General features: G+C 49.7%; 3 protein-coding genes across 3 annotated transcripts; 1 reads left to right on the plus strand and 2 right to left on the minus strand.

The window, feature by feature from the left end:
* Nucleotides 1-3,002: 3,002 nt before the first annotated feature.
* On the plus strand, nucleotides 3,003-6,638 carry FTJAE_6748 (uncharacterized protein; the record flags this gene model as incomplete). The annotated part of the gene is made up of 1 exon (XM_037353392.1): nucleotides 3,003-6,638. One exon carries the CDS (start codon nucleotides 3,003-3,005, stop codon nucleotides 6,636-6,638), a length of 3,636 nt encoding a protein of 1,211 aa, XP_037206179.1.
* A 624-nt stretch (nucleotides 6,639-7,262) lies between these two features.
* Nucleotides 7,263-12,806, minus strand: FTJAE_6749 (vacuolar membrane-associated iml-1; the record flags this gene model as incomplete). The annotated part of the gene is made up of 2 exons (XM_037353393.1): nucleotides 7,263-12,245; nucleotides 12,294-12,806. 2 exons carry the CDS (start codon nucleotides 12,804-12,806, stop codon nucleotides 7,263-7,265), a joined length of 5,496 nt encoding a protein of 1,831 aa, XP_037206180.1.
* Nucleotides 12,807-14,331: 1,525 nt separating this feature from the next.
* On the minus strand, nucleotides 14,332-16,351 carry FTJAE_6750 (Ca2+:H+ antiporter; the record flags this gene model as incomplete). Its single annotated transcript, XM_037353395.1, has 4 exons — nucleotides 14,332-14,357; nucleotides 14,412-15,241; nucleotides 15,292-16,195; nucleotides 16,342-16,351. 4 exons carry the CDS (start codon nucleotides 16,349-16,351, stop codon nucleotides 14,332-14,334), a joined length of 1,770 nt encoding a protein of 589 aa, XP_037206181.1.
* Nucleotides 16,352-17,636: the final 1,285 nt, after the last annotated feature.

The raw sequence follows: 17,636 nt of genomic DNA on the forward strand, positions 1-17,636 counted from the left end.
AAGTCAGAGAGTCAGTCAGTGTTGTAAGTGTGTAGTAATTGCAACACCGGAGAATTTGATAATGTACCCGGAGCTTTAGAAGACGTCCCAACCTGGTCTAGGCGTCTATGAGTCTACAGCAGTACTGTAGAGCACAAGCCATCGACATGTCAGAGCACACCTAGAGTTCCACTATCATGACCGTCACCATGGTATTCAATCAGAGGCCCTGACCTTGTCTGCCATGTTTTGAACCCCGGAGTTTCCATTATCTATTTGTCTGCCTTACTTATCCAGATATGCCTGTTGAGTCTCGAGGGAGAAACAGTCAAGACAGTCGAGTCTTTCTTGTCCTGGGGAATGTATTGGGGCTAGATAATAACGAAGTACCACTCAAAATACGTTTGCGTCTCTTCTCTTGAGATGCTGAGCCTCACGTAATGATTTCCAATGACCAAAATAGGAACGAATTCCTTCTCTTTCGTTTACTTGTGAGACGTGAGCTGCTGGTCTGGTCTTGCTGCGACTCTGATCAAAGTATCAGTACTACACATCTACTGCAACTCTTTGGGCCTTGGCTGCTGGGAAGACCCTGGTCGGGGCCCGACGACTGTCGATTTAATGGTTGCTTTCACCGCAACTTGAGAGCCAGGGATTTGAGGATTCGCGGACGTCGTCTCTTTTGATGCTTACCGTATACAAGGCGCTTGCTTGCCTCTCTTTTGAAGCTCGTTTGACTTGCATGTGCTTCCTTACCTTATCTTGCTCCTGAAGTCACTCCAAACAACCCCCCCCGTCAAGGGCACAGGCTGAAGTCAACAGGGGGTTCATCAGGTCCCATTCGCATCCATTCTCGATAATCAGAAAGGACTCCATCTTCAGGCCTCCGCCCTCTTTTCTCCGTATTTATTACTTCTTTTCTGTTTTACCTACAATATTTACATTACTCCGGCTTGCCCTTCTACGATCAACCACAGACAAGAGGGCCAGCAGAGCCGCCTACGACAAGAAAAGAAGGGAAAGAAAAAAAAAGGGCCGGGTAATTGTTTAGCAAGGCCCGCCGTTGCCGTTGACTCGAACCTATCATCTTAAAGGCTTTGTCTGTGGAATGGCATCGCCCACCCCGAAGATCCATTTATTAGGTGTTTAGCCACCCGCAGTGCCGCCGCCGAAACACCAACTCGAGGTCCAACTTGTTACATAAACATCGCCGCTTCGAGTATTCTCGCCGTCTTCGAGTTTCGGTTGAACGAGTTTAGTTCATTAGAGTCACGGCTCGACCCAATTTACTTACTGTACGTTCTCGACTCTACAGCAACAGAATAAAGAGACAATTTCAACGTGAACATTTTCTGGGCAAATCAGATCTAACCAAAAACCTAACCCAAAGGTTGACCATCTTCGGTTGCTAGACAAAAGTGTCTCTGCCCCGGCTTTCAGTTCCAGCCACTTCGGTGTGTTTGAAGGGTACAGTCTAGCATCGGGTCTCGTCATTCGGCATCAGAGTCGCTTTCAGCGCCCGTTTAATCTAAGACTCTGGGGAAACAAGATGCGGTCCATTCCTCGACTCTGATAATCTCGCCCGCTCTCCTCTGATCCATCCATCCATCCATCCATCCATCCATCCATCCATCTCTGCTGTACAGTACAGTACAGTACAGTACAGGCGAACGAGAACGAGAGAGAACAGTAACCCAGGCCCAGGTTGGTAATAATCCACATTTCGTCTGTTGTTGATTCTCCTCCGATCCAAATCCATCCAATTCATAAATTACCCACCCATACACATGCAATCTCCACTGAACTATTCCCCATCCCATCTCCATTCTCCATCCTGGCCCCGAGCTAAGAGAGGTACGGGGCATCTTGTACCTCGTGGTCCAAGCCGCCACCAGCGCCAACCCTTAACCGCCACTAACGAGCTGCCTGGAATACCTGGCCCTGCGGTACCGCCCGGGAGCTTCAAGCCCACTAGACCTCAGCGCACACACACCCAAAACTGGGCTGCCACCCGCCCCGAGTTGGCCTTGACCCGAGCATCTGGATCAACAACAACTCTGGGCTCACTGAACCTCGAGCATTTCCATTCCCTTGATCTTTTGACTTCACCTCGATTTACTTACCTTGATATTGACGTATATGATAGCGTTTTCGAACTCAAAATCACTCTCGCTGCCACTACCCGTACAGCAGCTTGTCCAGCTCGAAACCCCGCTATCCATCTCTTTACGATCTTCCACCTGCAGCTACTGACCCCCATCTCCTCCTGTTGATCACTCGCAAAGACCGCGCATATCGTCTGCCTCCACCCACGAACTACATATCAACCCCTCACACGCAGCAAAGCACCAGCACCTCCAGCACCACCAGCTAACAGAAACGACCAACAACAAACCCTTCTGCTCTCCGCATCTCGCGCTTCGCAACGCAACGCAACGCACCGTACCGTATCATTTGCACCTCGCGTCACCTCCAAGTCTCCCAGTGACCAAAAGGATTCAACCACTCATAGTCAATCCAGGATCAGCTGTGCATGCTCTTCTCATACATGGATACATTCCCATCACAGTTGCTACCCCATTGCTGAGCACAAACCACCATTGCCACCCTCCAGCTCCCGCCACAACAGCAATCAACACTGCCGCCACCTTTTTCCCTTTACGACGTTATTAGCAAACAACCAACCTAAGCTTGCTTCCAGCTTGGATCTTGCTTTGTTCGAGCATTGATTGAGCTTTGAATCTGATTTCCAACCTCCTTGACTTAACCCCTCCATCTTAGTTTGCGCCCGCTCCAGCTGTTGGTTTCTCAAGCTCAAGCTCAGACTGGAGTGAATCTAAGTTCCGCCTCTGCAACTTGATTGCAATTTCACATGCCACGCGCAGTGGTTACTATGCGACTACGCCCAGCTCGAAACACTTCGTTATCCATCTTGATTATGGCTCGCCGTCGTAATTAATATCGACGGCCGCCTTTCTTGTTAACTCAACCTGCTGCCCAAATCCCTGAGTGCGCCTCCCGACATGCTCGGCCGGCTCTTGCACTTGGGCTCTGGCGGCCCTTCAGCCACGCCTACACAGGCCAGTACAAAGACGTCGAGGCCAGTATCCTCACTCGAATCTGCCCAGGAGGATATGGTCACTCGAAATCTGCTTTTCCCAGACGCCGATGCTTTATATCAGCATCGCAATGATCAAGTGTTCCCCCTATCAACCACACCAACAACCCCTGCCACCTCTACGGCCAATGCCTTTGACTACAGCGGTGATGTCGAATTGGACGTACGTGATGTTAGGGTCATCATCATGCAGGATGCCCTAGGACCTTCTAATGCAACTCTTTTGTTTGACAGCCACCCTGCTCCTCCAGTATCGCCCACGGAGCGCCCCCCCATTCCTCCAGAGTTTCGAAGAACGCCAACATCACCGCGAAAAAGCAGTCTTGGAGGCGTTTCACGACCCCTAGTGATCCAACCGGAAGGACCTCAGCCTTCGCCTCGACAGGGCGCTTTTGATCGACGAGCCTCCCTCCAGGGGCGCAGGGATAGCCACGTCGAGTCAGATGGACAGAAGGCTGCTCGTGAGTATCGCGAAGAACTTGCGACCTTCTCAAGCTGCATCTTCGGTAACTCAGAATTAATGTCCTACAAAGGAACATCGACTAAGGTCCATGTTGTCCCTGGCGAGTCACGTCCTGCTGAACCTTCGAGTAGCAGTATTGGGGATGGCCGAAGCTCCATCGGACGTTCAAGCGCGCGTTCAAGTCGGCTATCACAATCCTTCTCCTCACAAGCTTTCTCCCCTACAAATATGTCCGCAGCCCAAAATCACTCCTCTGCCTCACGACATGTCGAGAAGAAGAAGGTGCTAATAACTCGCTTGTTTCCTGTCAATCTTAGTATTGATGACCCAGAAGTCAACGTATCGCCCTCTAAAGATTATGCAGAAGAGAATACAGGCTTCCCCTTTCCAACGACGAGCGAGGAGTCTGTGCCGAAGAAGAAGAAGCCTCAGCCGAAGCAACGGCGAACGCCGATGTATGCCGTGGTACTAGTCGTCCAACTACCTGCTGCAAATACCACCACAACTCGAATTTCATCTATGAACCAGTCCAAATCCGCGCAGCGCGAATCAAGCTCTTATAACGATCAAGAGTTTTTCCCTTCATCTTTCAGCTCAGCTCGTCCTTCAGGATGGACAATGGTTGGGTCCGGAAATGGAGATGGGTCAGACACTTATACACCCGACATGGAGGATAGAATCGATTCTCTGACTCGACATTGGGATATCATTATGAGGACAATGACTCATCTTCAATCTGTGGTGGCCACTACGCTGGCCGCGTTACTAAAGCAGGTCGACCTTGCTTCTCCCGGTCCAGCCCCTGGACCGGTTCCACCTCCAGTAGTAACTAACAAAACTGGCAGAGCACATTCCTTCTCGGAACAGTACCGGGGTGACATGTCTCGGATTAAGCCTTCGAAGAGCACCACCAAGTTGGTTTACCTTTGGCCAAACTGTCTCGCTGATGATAAGATTGTTATAAGAGAAGTCGATGCCTCCCGACAAAGAATTGTCATGGGATTGAGCGCAGCAAGAGTCGTAACGGGCCAAGGGCGTTGGGGGATTTGGCGTGACGAGGCTCGATGGGCCTCCAAGTGGGTTGCCGGCACCGACAATCAGAACCAGTTCCTCTGCAATCTCCTGACTGGGTTTCTGTCAACCCACACAGACTGGCTGCAGGCTCTTTGCCCTCCCTCGTATCGAAGACGGCTGTATCTTCAGCAGAAGAACCGAAACGAGGAGGATCTGTCATTGCCGGCACGAACCATTATCGTGTCTGATGACAAAATGGTTGCTAGGCGCCTCATCTTTCTTCTCTCTGCCTTCCTTCCTGCCAATTCTCATTTTCCCACGACCCGTGCTCATCGGCCCAGCACTTCAACTTCGGTTGGAACATATTCCAACTCGCCCCCGACCTTCGTAATTCCTGTTCTACGGGAAGAGTCTCTTCGTCGAAAGATCAACAGGCGCACAGGCCTCCGCCGAGCCTCGCATTCTAGAACAACGAGCCAAAGCGCGAGGGCCTCAGCTGTCCCCATGCAACTCGCTCATCTGACTATGGATCGCAACCATGAAAGGCGAGTCTCGGATGCTGCTTCAATCCGACCCTCAAATCTTGCAATGTTTGGCAACGATGTTGTTAGCAGGAAGAGTAGCGCTGCGACAACCACAACGATTATGCCCGAGACGACTATACCACATTTCTCGACAGCTCAGCGAGTGGAATCCCAGAGAAGGCCTCGCCCGAGCAGCAGCGGCAGTGTCGCTACTGACGACTTGAAGCGCTCCCTGAAGCGGGGTGAAAGCACAGGCGCGATGAGCAATGCCAGTAGTGACGCTAGAAGTCAAAGTTCGCGCTGGGGGAGCGTCATCGGTGCCCTGTGGAACAGTTCCACTCGACGCCGCGACTCAACCTCGTACAGCACATATGGTGGATATGATCCGAAATCACCCACCAAGGCTTCGTTCCATAGAGGGGACAAGCTGTCTCAAATGGTGGAAGAAGCATCTCTAGCAGACAACTCTAGCGCCCCTTCACCATCGGCTCGCCGGCCTTCTACTGATGCTCTGAAAGGGACTGGTACACCAAGAGACTGCAAGGGTCACAGTCGAGAGCCATCTATCCGCCCTGACAGGACACCGGACCCTAACGGCGCATTCGAATCGCCCGTTAAAACATCTATCAATGCCGACGATGGTGTCATTGACGTAGATATCTCCTTTCCCGACTATATGACGTCCTTTGAGTCTGCCATCAGCTCGCCTTCAAGCAGTGGCTACTTGTCTACCCCTGGACTTCAAAGCGGGCTAGAGTCATTTGAACAGGCCTCACGATTGTGCATCGATGGCGATCTCCCACTTAACGCTGCTGGCTGGCTGAACCGTTATCATCCTGATTTTGCTCTTCAAGCTATTCCTCCCCAGGAGGATTTGATGGTGCAAATCAAGGCATCTCTTCAGGCTGAGCCCACGCCTCCGCCGGTCCAGCCCATCTTGGGCGATCTAAATGAACGCTGGGTCGATATTAGCAGCGTCATGATTGCTGATACTACCACCAGCACAATCACTCGTCTGCGGTACCGTCGACTAGTCAAACCACGATCGCCAGCTGACCATCGGCCTCTCACTGGCCCACCTGGTCTGTCGACCTCTTACGGGGGGCTACTTACTCCCTCGATCCTCCCTTACGAGACTCAACTTGAGGAAGAATGGATCGAGGAGCCTGTCTTGCATCCTGATGAAACCCTGACTGATGCCGTCGAAAGAGTCATCAGCTTGAGCCAGGACACCAGCAAAGATCATTCTTTGGCTTCATCTCAAACACACAGTGATACTCGCATGAGTACCGAGGTTGAAGAACCTCTATCTATCACGGCTCCCGTCACGCCAGCACTGCCTCAGGCACCCTTGGAGATCCCTCGTGTCCAGTGCAAGACCGTTGTCCTCTCTGCTCTTGAAGACAGTATTCGCGAAGTTATTGATATTCGCGAGAAGCGGCACCTAGAGACCAACCATGCTAGAAATGGCCGATCGCGAAGCCCACTTCACGATGCCATTGGCTTATGGCTTGACCATCTCGATATTACCGATGGATGAGTTCATCATAACCATTCTCATTTAACGACTTTATGACTTTGTTTTCAGCGTTCATCCCCCATACAGTTTTGTCTGACGGAGCTACAATTGGCATTGGACTTTTCCTCCCAAGACATTCAAATGATACCCCATGTAACGCCTCGTGCGTACATACAAGCCTTGGAAACGGCCATACCAGGAGAAGCATGTGTAAACATTGTTCCGAGTTCTCTTTACTTTCAACGCATCTTACTTTGTATAAGACCCTGTGCATTCTGGCATGTTTGGGGGTCAACTATCTTTTTACTAGCGTTTTAATTTGCTCTTCTGATTGCTTCCTGGCGAAGTTGACCGCACTAGAGGCTGGCGTTTCGTGATACGGCAGGAACAGCGATAGCCTTGGAGTTTTGGCGAATATTCATAGCAATATCTACTGCGATAATAGATTATCAACATATTTCTTTAAATCTAACAAAAGAACCATTGTGACTTCGCTCGGTTTTGAAATATCAGGTGCCCGTCATGCCCCCAATGGCTTGCCGAGTCATAGATCAGCCGTCCAGGAAGAGCAATATTCAGGTACATGGACAATCAAACATATAATTCTTCACAATTAATTATCATTATGTGTCATATATATAGCACTCATCGCCCAGTCAGGCTCGATCCACTGTCATACTGAACACTGCTCCTTCGTAGAAACGACATTGGACTATTAAGTCGCTTGGTCGGCGCTCCGTCATTTCCTCCCAGAACACCAGGAGGCAGTCCCAAAGTGGGAATACTTGCTTCAGGCACGGCCTCCAGAGGTGTCGAGGCCGCTGCTGTTGCAGGCGTACCCTGAACCTTCTGCCCCTTCTCCATGGCTTCTTTGTAAAACTCCTCGAGCGCAGACGTATCATGGCAGAACGCGTCTATCTCGGCGTTGAGGGCATCAGGATCAGGGGTCGTAGAGGACACGGCTTTGGTATTCTGATCAACTGGTTTCAGGGCTGGTGAGTGGTAAAAGTGTGTTGGTTTGACAACCGGAGATGCAAGAGTTGCTGACTCTGTCATTCCAAAGGTAGAATAAGGGCCATACGACGACATACGACCACCGCGTTCTACCAGAGGCGGGTCAGCTGAACGAACTTCTTTCTCACGAGGGTTTGCAGATCGACTGCTGTACAATCGATTGGCGAGAATTAGGAAGTCACCCTCGTCTGTAATCTCTGCCAACAGAGAGCCGCTGCGATGGATATACTGGGTGTATTTATAATCCGGCTTGCCCCAGGAATAGGTCACATCGACATTACTCGGGAAGTTGGAGGCTGCCTCCATATCCAAAACGAAGTCGAACTTTTTCAGGATGGCAGTCTGGTAAAAGTGCTTATTTGGGGACGTCGTTGGACCCTGTGAATTAGGGTCAATGTACGTCTCGGGCCTCTGATCAGGAGGACTCGCTGCCAGCTTGATGCGATATGGTCGTCTGAATGGATTTGTTTCAGTGATTGTGCATGCCTCCTTGATGGGGACTTCAACAAGTCGAAGGCCATATTGACTGGCCTCTCGGGCCCAACTTTCAACTGCATCTTCCACCAGTTTTGTCGTGACGTTCATCCAGTCAATACGAATATGGTAGCAACCGTCAGGATTGTGAAGGCGGTCATAATGCAAGTCAATCCTCTCTGGCCTATATGATCGCTTGCGGTGGTCAACATCGTACTTGATGACTTTGCTAAGAACAACTCTGGATCGTTTCACGCTTTGAGAAAGCGATATGGTTGGGGTCGTCGATATTGACGCAGGAGAACCGCCTTCGTCAACGGAACGAGCCGACATCAGAGCTCGAGGTGAGTCTCGGCTGGAGGCTTCGAGACTTGGTGTTGGCGGCACTGCGGCTCGTCGCGAGTTGAACCATCCTACATGAGGTTTGGCAAACTCACTGGCGATTTGGTAGTAGTAGTTGCCATCGCGGAACTGATGTCTCTTGTCGACGTGAACAAAAAGCCCCTTGTCTTTAGAATTACCCGATTTCCCATCATCGTGTACCATCAGAGCATTACCCAGTGCCTCAGCGTCTTCTCTAGTATCGAGATCCTCAAAGTTGTCGAGCAGCCAAGTCACCATATCAGAGCCGATGAAGGACGCAGAGTAGAGGCGGAGATGCCACCTTCGGTTCTGTAGTCTAACGCCTCCATTCTCAATAGGCTGTTGCATAGCGTCAGCCAACATGGCCAAGTTCAGGTTGGATTTCTTAAAGCGCTCCTTGGCCGAGACAAGACCCTTTCGATTGCCGCCCTCCAACCCTTCCGTGAGAGGAAGCGTTTCGACTTCAGCAGCAATCACCACAGAGGGGTCATCTGTTTTGTATACAATATCTAGGGGGTTGGGGTCCCTCTTGCGTTTCTGCTGCCCGACGGAGTGATACCTTCGTTCAGATGGAGGGATGTAGCGATATTTCTGCCAGGATTGAGCAAGACGCTTGATACCCTCAATTCGTACCTCTTCTGCGTGGTCACCACCCTGTGTTTTTGATACAGGGACATCCTTCCGCAAAACAGGAATAAGAACAAATCTTGCACGCCAGAAGCGCAGACTGTCCATCATTTCATCGTGGTGCCCAGCAATATATGAATCAATCATGTTCCAGTTACGCTCAGGGCGGGCGGTCAGGAGATCAATTTCCCGTGCCTCATATGCATCATCGAGAAGAGTTCGAATGGCAGGTTTGTAGATCGACGAGAAGCCTTGAGAGGTGAGCGAAGTGTCGGTTGGCTTCCGTACAAAGATGTTCACCTCGACTTCTGTGCCATTAACGCACGAAAGTTGGTGAATGCTGTTGCCCACAGACATGAAAATACTCGTACCATCTTCAAGGGGTTGGTCTCTCGAGAAGATGTCGCCGATCTTGATCGAATTTTGTCCAAATGCACGGGCAACCCATGGTCCTACGACAACTTGGAAGCCCTGCGTAAATCTCAAGCTGATCAACTCTTGAATGAAGTCTTGCCGAGATTTGGGCTCCTCGCCCATGTCGTCATCTGTATCTTGTTCAACAGTGTACGGGTGGCGATGATACTCGGTATCAAACTGAGTCTTTGAGGGGAAATACTCGGTAGTTAAGGGTACAGAAGCAGGGCAACAAAGAGCTTTCCATTTCTGGACCTTCATCTGACCGATTTGTGGATAAACATGTTGCCATCGACTATACAAGACAGTATCGTCGATCGCAAGGCTTTCCGGGTTTGATGGATTCAGTAGTGTCAACCACGGGGTAATGGAAGTGGTTGGTGACAGAGTTGTTGGAAGGTCTTGAACGGCACCGCCCAACGCACCCGCACGTAGTTTGTTGGTGTAGAGTTTCTGGGCGTCATCAGCGCGGAGGGCATCCGAAGACCTAAGATCACGATCGTCCTGTCTCTTTTGCTGCCGACTATTCAACGACGAACCTATCGTTGATGAGGCCGTCCTCAGTTGCATCGTAGCAATATCGAGGTTTCCGGAATTATTTCTCTTGAGAATGGGAATGCTAGGAGTCATGGGCACCCCTTCGATGATGGTGTCAGGGGTGTCTGTTCGATATTTATGTACAGACAATGACGATGGGTGGCTTGCAATTGTTTGAGGCGAACTTGGCCGTAGTTCTGGGCGGATTCGAGGGGTTGAGGGTTGTTTTGCTTCGCTAGACGTAACGCCTGAGGCGTTGACTGTCTCGGCCTTGATCTCTGCAACTACCGCCTTTGGCGCAGCGATGCCAAATCCTCGCTGTCCGAGGCTAATCTGCCTCATCAGCTTGGGTTGCTTTGCAACTGTCTTTGGGGGCTTTGGAGCAGGCGGCTCAGCGCTCTTTTTCAAGCTTGTAGGCGATGGTTTCTCGCCATCCATAATGTTCATCGACAACTTCCGCGCCGAAGGACCAAGAATCGGTGCCTTTTTCTCTGGAAGAGAAGTTCCATATAGACCAGAGTCCTCTGCCAGCTGCCTTCTCGTAATCTCATCCAACTCTTTTGCATATCGTGACGAATGATGTCGACTGCGACTACTTGAGATTTTGGCCCTATGGTCATCAAACTCTTGTAACTGTTTCCACAGTGACTTTTCACCAGGGCGTGCAAGTCTATCTGGAACAAATCTTTGGAATCCATGAATGTGATCTAATAGACCATCCGGGGGGCGCTTGTTGGGAATGTAGACAGTGTCATTGATCCCAGTATTTCGATACTTCTGCGAGGATGGCGGTTCGGTGATGTTGGCCGGGAAATGCGTGTCAACTTGTAAAGGCGTTGTTTCAATTTCATTGGTTTCAAGGACACTTCTCATTTGCAAAGCATACATGCGGCATCGAATATTGAACTCGTCTTCGTCATCTTGCATGACTTTGTTAGAGACAGATAGGGCAATGCCTTCATAGGACAAGGCCTCGTCGGATGCGCCGGTCCAGAAAGAGACATGAAGCCATTGAGGCAATGCAAAGCACCACTGCTCACTTGTTGCCATGGACATGAGAGGATCTGAACGGCGAGAAAGGCTCATTCCCTTGGAAGGCGAGAAAGATTCGCCGAGAGATTGATAGCTGCCGATCACTGGTGTAGGATGATTGGGTGTGCTATCCCGGCTGTGGAACGACCTTGAGAAGCTGGACCGATGAGCATGGCCATGATCATCCGAATACTGCGGATTGCGGTACTTGAATAGGGGTACTGAATGGAGAGGCATCTTAGGCATGCATATTAGATCAATACCAATACCATTTCCAACCAACGCCTCCGTTGTCCTCCGCAGCGTCTCGTAGTCCACCTCAAAAACTCCACAACCAGGGCTGATGACTGCGATGGAAATTCCAGTTCTGGTGAGATCCCTGTCGATATGATCATGGGCGAACTGGGACGAAGCGAGGTTGATCGCCTCGAGAACGTTGCCATACATGGCATATGTTGATTCAGCCTTGACACGGGTTGAAGGTGTATCCGTAGGGATGGAACCTCGACCATCAATTTCTGCTTGAGCATTGAGTTTATGATGGTGCAGACTGATATCCCGTCGGAAGAAGTTGAACTCCACCTTGAGCTGATGCAGGATCTTTGTCCACTCTCCGCTGCCCATCTCGCTGACCACAACTCGATAGAAGTCTTTGTATGGCCGACGCGGCCCAGATGGCTGAATGCCTGTGTAATAATCTCCCAACAGGTTGTCAAACTCGGCTGTCAACCCAGTGTCATATTCCACGCGCGCAAAAAGGACGATGCTCACGAGGTGTTTAGCCTTGAGCATGGCCCATCTCTTGAACAATGCAGGGAGAAAGCCATTGACAACCTTGTTGAACATGATCTCGCCAGAGCTTTCGGCGTCGAATTCCCACATCTCTCTGGCCATTTGGATGAATAGGACGTATCTGGCGGATTCGCTGCGGAAGATGGGCCGCGTATCCCGGGTGAAAAAGGCAGAGTGCGTTCTGCGGCCATCGACATAAATTGCAGTGACTTGCGCCTTGATTGTACCCATAAACAACACCGATTGACCTTTGTAGACAGTTCTCCCCGTCAACTCACCAACAGTCATTCTCCAAATGTCTGATCTGGACAAGTATTGGTCCTTGAATGATAGTTCAACGTGCGACGCTTCCGTAGCGGGATTCTTCGCATCCACCTGTATGTTTGTTAGCAGCCTGAGCGGTATAGGTAGAGAGATGCTTACCATCGTCAAGAGGACCTGCGAGCCCTTCTTCATGCCAAATGCATCTGCAATGTGCTTCAAGACATAGACCTCAATATCGGGATTCCGTGTTTTCGTCTCTTGCGGCATGTCTTTTGCGACAAAGAAGTATTTAAAGCACGCGGCGTCCCCGTTTTGAGTGCCCGCTGTCCCCTTCGAACCATAACTCTGTTCCTGGTTCTGCTTGCTACTGGCACCATGGCCGGTGGAGATCTTTCGCAAGTCATCTTTGACTGTCGCTATACACATCAACGCTCCCGGCTTTATATCCCCACCAACTACATCGAAATTGAGCAGGACCTCATCTCTAGCGTAGCCCTCGTTAACGGTCACGGTGCATCGGCGTTCTATTCTTGTTCGCTTCTCTTCTTTGATAGTGGAATGAGTCGATACGCTGGCGGGCGACGTAGGGACATCGGCTTGGGTACGATCCAAACTTGATCTGCTTAGATGTCGCCAATGAGGCGGTCCCATGCGAGGGACCGGGTTCCTCATGATACCATTTCGTGACATGAGATATGGTTGGCTATCGCTATCGCTATCGGTCGCTATGTGGCAGGATTCGACAGGGCGCGATGCGATCCTGTAGTTCGCATGTTGGTCTCAGTAGATTGGCACAGGTGACGAAGCCGATTGAGAGGCTACAGCTGAATTATCACTTGTCGCAATGGCTATCGTTGGTAGTATTGCGACTAAGAAGCTGAGGTCGGCTGCCGCGGCAGAATTAAGCCACCGCCTTCCGACTTAGGAAGCTTGTTTTGGAAAATAGGTACGTACGGAAGCTAGCATATCGAAGCTCACAATCATACCTAAGGTATGATACATACAATGATCTCTATCGGCCGTGTCCTTCGAAAGGCTAATCAAGAAGACCTTGAGGGTATTGGTACAAAGACAGCAGCTATCTTGAACCACTTTCGAATATTGAGATTAAACATTATCAGTTTACAATGACCAAGGTTTCTATCAATCGAGAGCTTGTCTCAGTCTATTAGGCTTGTTTGAGGAAATCAAGAAGCTTGCTTGCGCGCAGTGATGTGAGGGTAATGTGAAAAGAATGATTGGAGATGATTTGACTCTCCTGTAGAAAATGTAGGCGAAAGAAGGATGTTGAGCTACAGCAGCTGAGATACCGGTAGGGCTCGCGGTCGCCGTGACCTCTTTGATGTATAAGCGGCCAGCAATAGGGCGCAAGAAAACATAAGACTTTAGAAGAAGAGGCTAAAATAAACTCAGTTAAGACTCCCCTAAAGTTAGACTACGTTACCTAAATCTTTTCATCACTTAGGATAGAGCTGGAGGTCTCAAGTTTTCTTGCTCCCCCTAACAGAGTCTGAGATAAAGTATTTTGAGGAGAAATCTAGGTATTCCCGACCCTACAAGGAACAAGCAATTCGCTTATGTAGGCAAATCTATTGAATCCTCTTGAACCACCTTACATCTAATGAAGTCCTGGCTCACCTAAGACGTAAAGTTTTCTTAGCCTAGCCACTCAATACCTTTCAATCCTTACAGAAATGCCCTCAAATAAAGGACTCTAACTTAAAGAGAATACTTAGAAAATAATAGAGCCTATAGAATTTCTACAAGCTAAGGATAAAGAGTCACGCTGCAAGCATACAAGCATCTAACAATACGATGCTCCAGTAATCATATTTTGGATGGGGTTTAATTTGTTTCTGTTTGTTACGAGAAATCAAAATATCATTAAAAAAAATCTTTATAAATCAGGCTTTAACTGACGATGTCCTAACTGAAGTGCAAACCAGACCTCCGACGCCTATCGCTTTTCGCGCTTGTTTCTTTGCCTTTGCATCACCACCCACCCCACGAAAATCGCAATCGTCTCCATTGACTATGTACTATGAGGTTTGAATAGACTTTATCCAAGTACCTACTTGATGGAGAATCACTGCAGGATCGTTGGGGGCGGGAACGGGTATCACATATGACCCAAAACGGAAGTATAAATATTGAGAGACCCCCCAAGAAATGTACAGATTTGGAGAGAAAAGAATGACTACTCGTCTGAGTGTGTTGGGTACCCTATTAAGTGGTCAGTAAACATATCATATAAGCATGTCAGGGCTTCGAACTTACACCATGAGCAAACTGCGATGATGGAATAAAGACAGATGAGAAGCCAACCCTCCAGCCAGTGACTTTTACCATCTGCGATCAAGTAGTTGACAAGCAAAACAGCCACGAACATAGTTGCAACTTGGAACAAGTCGAAACTCAAGTTCATATCATCGTTGCCCATTCCCCAGCCGATAATAACCAACAAGGGAATCAAAAAGAGAGCAACCTGCATAGAACTTCCAACGGCCACACCGATGGCCAGATCCATTTTATCCTTGATTGCGACGGTCACGGCTGTTGCGTGCTCGGCTGCGTTACCCACGATAGGCAACAGGATCAGTCCTACGAACTCTTCTGATACACCTCCAGTCTTGGTGACAGCATCAATGGAATCAACCATGAATTCGGCACAGAGAGCGATCAGGACGGTGGCGATTGTCAGCGTAGCGATGGCCACCCAGAAGTGTAGCTGAGGCTCTTCCTCCTCATCGTCGTCCTCTTCGGTCTTTGGAAGTCTGTGAGGGTTCATAAGCATCTCAGACAAACGCTCATTCTCTTCACGTCCTGTCATGCCACCGCCAACAAGAGCACCGGGAACCATGATACCCTGTCGGATGTCGCCAGCTCCGGCACTTCCACGGGACCAAGGCTTAGCAGCAACCTTCTGGCTTTCCTTGGCGAATGTGCTCTGGTGGGTCTTGAGCTGGAAGAGGAGATAGGCGGCATAAACGATGAGGAGGATCACTGCTGTGCCTCTTGAGAGTCGGGCCACGTTAGCGGGCGGGGTATCCTTTGCTTGATCGAAAACAGTTGGCACAATGACTGAGGCGACGGCGAGAGCGAGCATGCTGTGTGAGACCAATTAGCAATCGTCCAACTAACATGTAGCGGCACTTACCTAGCGGCGGTTTGGGCGACAGTTTCGTTGAAATATTGACTCTCGCGTCGCAAGCCACCGAAAAAGAAACAGAAGCCCAGAACCAGTAGAAGGTTACTTAGAATTGAGCCCACCAGTGACGTCTGAACGATAATGACTTTTCCGTCGACAAGAGCCAGGATAGCCACAATGAGTTCAACGGCGTTTCCAAAGGTCGCATTGATCAGACCACCCAAAACCTCACCTGTTCGCAGAGCGATCTCCTCTGTAGCGAAACTGAGAATGGCGGCTAAGGGTATAATTGCGATGAAATTGATTACGAAGACGGCGATTCGATTAACGCTGTGGATGTAATTGAGAGCGATACCGACCGGGGCGGCTATGAGGAGGATATTAATGTATGAGTTGAGAAAGGTTCTCTGAAGCTGGTTCCGGACGGTAAATGGCTCCTTGGGCTCGACCTTGCGGAATATTTTTGTAGACTCTCGTTTCTTAAGTTTTCGCTTTTCGAGATCGATATTGTTGTCTGCTGCAGCTGGGATATCCTCGCGTTTTCTGTTTCGCAATTGATTTTCGTCGCTGACGAGCGAGCGCTGTGAGACGGGGATATCATCGTTCCCCTCAATTGGTGAACCCCCAATCGTCTTCTCTCGGTCATAATCGCCTTCTTTGCTTCTCCTCATATCTGTCATTGTCTCTGCTGTTGACCACTCTCTGGCTGGTCCGCTTCGACCGGGTTCGGTGACAGCGTGTGCCAAGGTCTGGCCAGCTGTCTCCTCTCGTGTGGTTTGTTGTTCCAGGCGGCCGGCGTCAGAAAGAGCGCGTGTTTGACGTTTCCACTCGACGTGACGAAAGGGATTCCAGGATTGATCGGTGCTGGTACGGCTGAGAGTATGCGCTTGACGCTTGATGTTGAAGTGGTTGACTGTGTGTGTGAGTAACCAAGATAGCAAGCAAAATAGTAGTGGCAGATAGCAGATAGCGGGAGGAGTTCTAGGGCATGTGGTAGAGAAATCAATGGATGACACTATGGATACGAGAAAAAGTGAAGAAACTGAAAGGGGACCTTACAGGAAGACATCGCCAAGAACTGGGGTCCAAGTTCTTACGTGGGTCAACTGATGCGAATGTTCCGTATGTACCGTAAAGTTGGGCTGTGTTGCGTATTACTCGCGGCGCGGCACGGCACTATAAAGTATAAAAGAAGAAAAACAGAGACAAAAGATGGGGATGCCAAGGTTTCGAGAAAAAACAGGGACCAAGTTCACTCGATGGAGGTGGGCTTGGCCTAGGTTTTGTTTTGTTGATTGATTTCAGGTCTTGCTCAATGTTAGGTACCTAGGTAGGGAGTGAGGTCACCAGCTTTTGTCTTCCCCTTTATTTCCCTGGAATGGGTTCTATGCTGGCCGGTTATTATGAGCGACACGACACGTCAAGGGGACCTCACGACTGAACTAACAAAAAAACAGGCTCCGTGAAAGGTCTCGCCGCGACAGGGAACAAGAGGCCTCCTCCTGTTCTGGAGCTCCCCAACTCCTCCAATAAGCTTGATTCTGGTTCCACTGCCATCATTAGCAGCCACAACGCCAGCTAACATGACTGAGTGGCTGTATTCGTGTCCAAGGCCAGACGGTGATAGCCAGCGAGTTACAGAGTACAGTACACGATTCAGGGTTGTGCAGCTGACGACTTCACTGAGCAACAGCCCCATTGGCAGGCTGTGTCCGTGGCTCATCAGCTAGTGAACGACTTGCAGTCTAACTTAAATGACCAGGCGCCAGCCAGACAGCCAGACAGCCAGACGCCAGAGTCTTGTTCTCTTGCGGGTACGCGAGAATTGGTCGTTAATGCTCGCAGGGATTAGACCTTGCCAAGCCGGCTAACTTTGCCGGCACGATCTGCTTATGCCTTGGCGATCTGACTACCACGACAAGCAATCAAAATTATGTCATCTATGCATCTCTTTATCCAATTGCCTTGTTTCTTGGCACTCACATGGCATTTTCATTTCCGCCCTATATCCAGCTTTGCTTGTTTTAGACTTGCCTTTTCGCATCGTCGTACAACTTTAACTCGAAAATTATACGATAAAACAGTCCCATTTCTCGAGGCCATTGTCATTCCCAAATCGAAGTTGAGGCCTCTCTTCTTTCTTTCACAGTCTAGTGAGCTTTACTACTGTTCCCAAGTATGCTCAATTTATGTATAGGTAGTCATTTTTCATGCCAGTCATCACAAGGGGATTAGATCCAGTGGCTATCACAATATTGTCTTTGTATTTAAATGGTCCTAAATGCGCGAGCTTCGCTGATATGCATTGTATGCTGCGCTTGATCTCTTTCCCGTCCGACCAAAAGATGAACTAT

The sequence above is a fragment of the Fusarium tjaetaba genome (assembly GCF_013396195.1).
Source record: "Fusarium tjaetaba strain NRRL 66243 chromosome Unknown NRRL66243_c0000132, whole genome shotgun sequence".
Lineage (NCBI taxonomy): Eukaryota > Fungi > Ascomycota > Sordariomycetes > Hypocreales > Nectriaceae > Fusarium > Fusarium tjaetaba.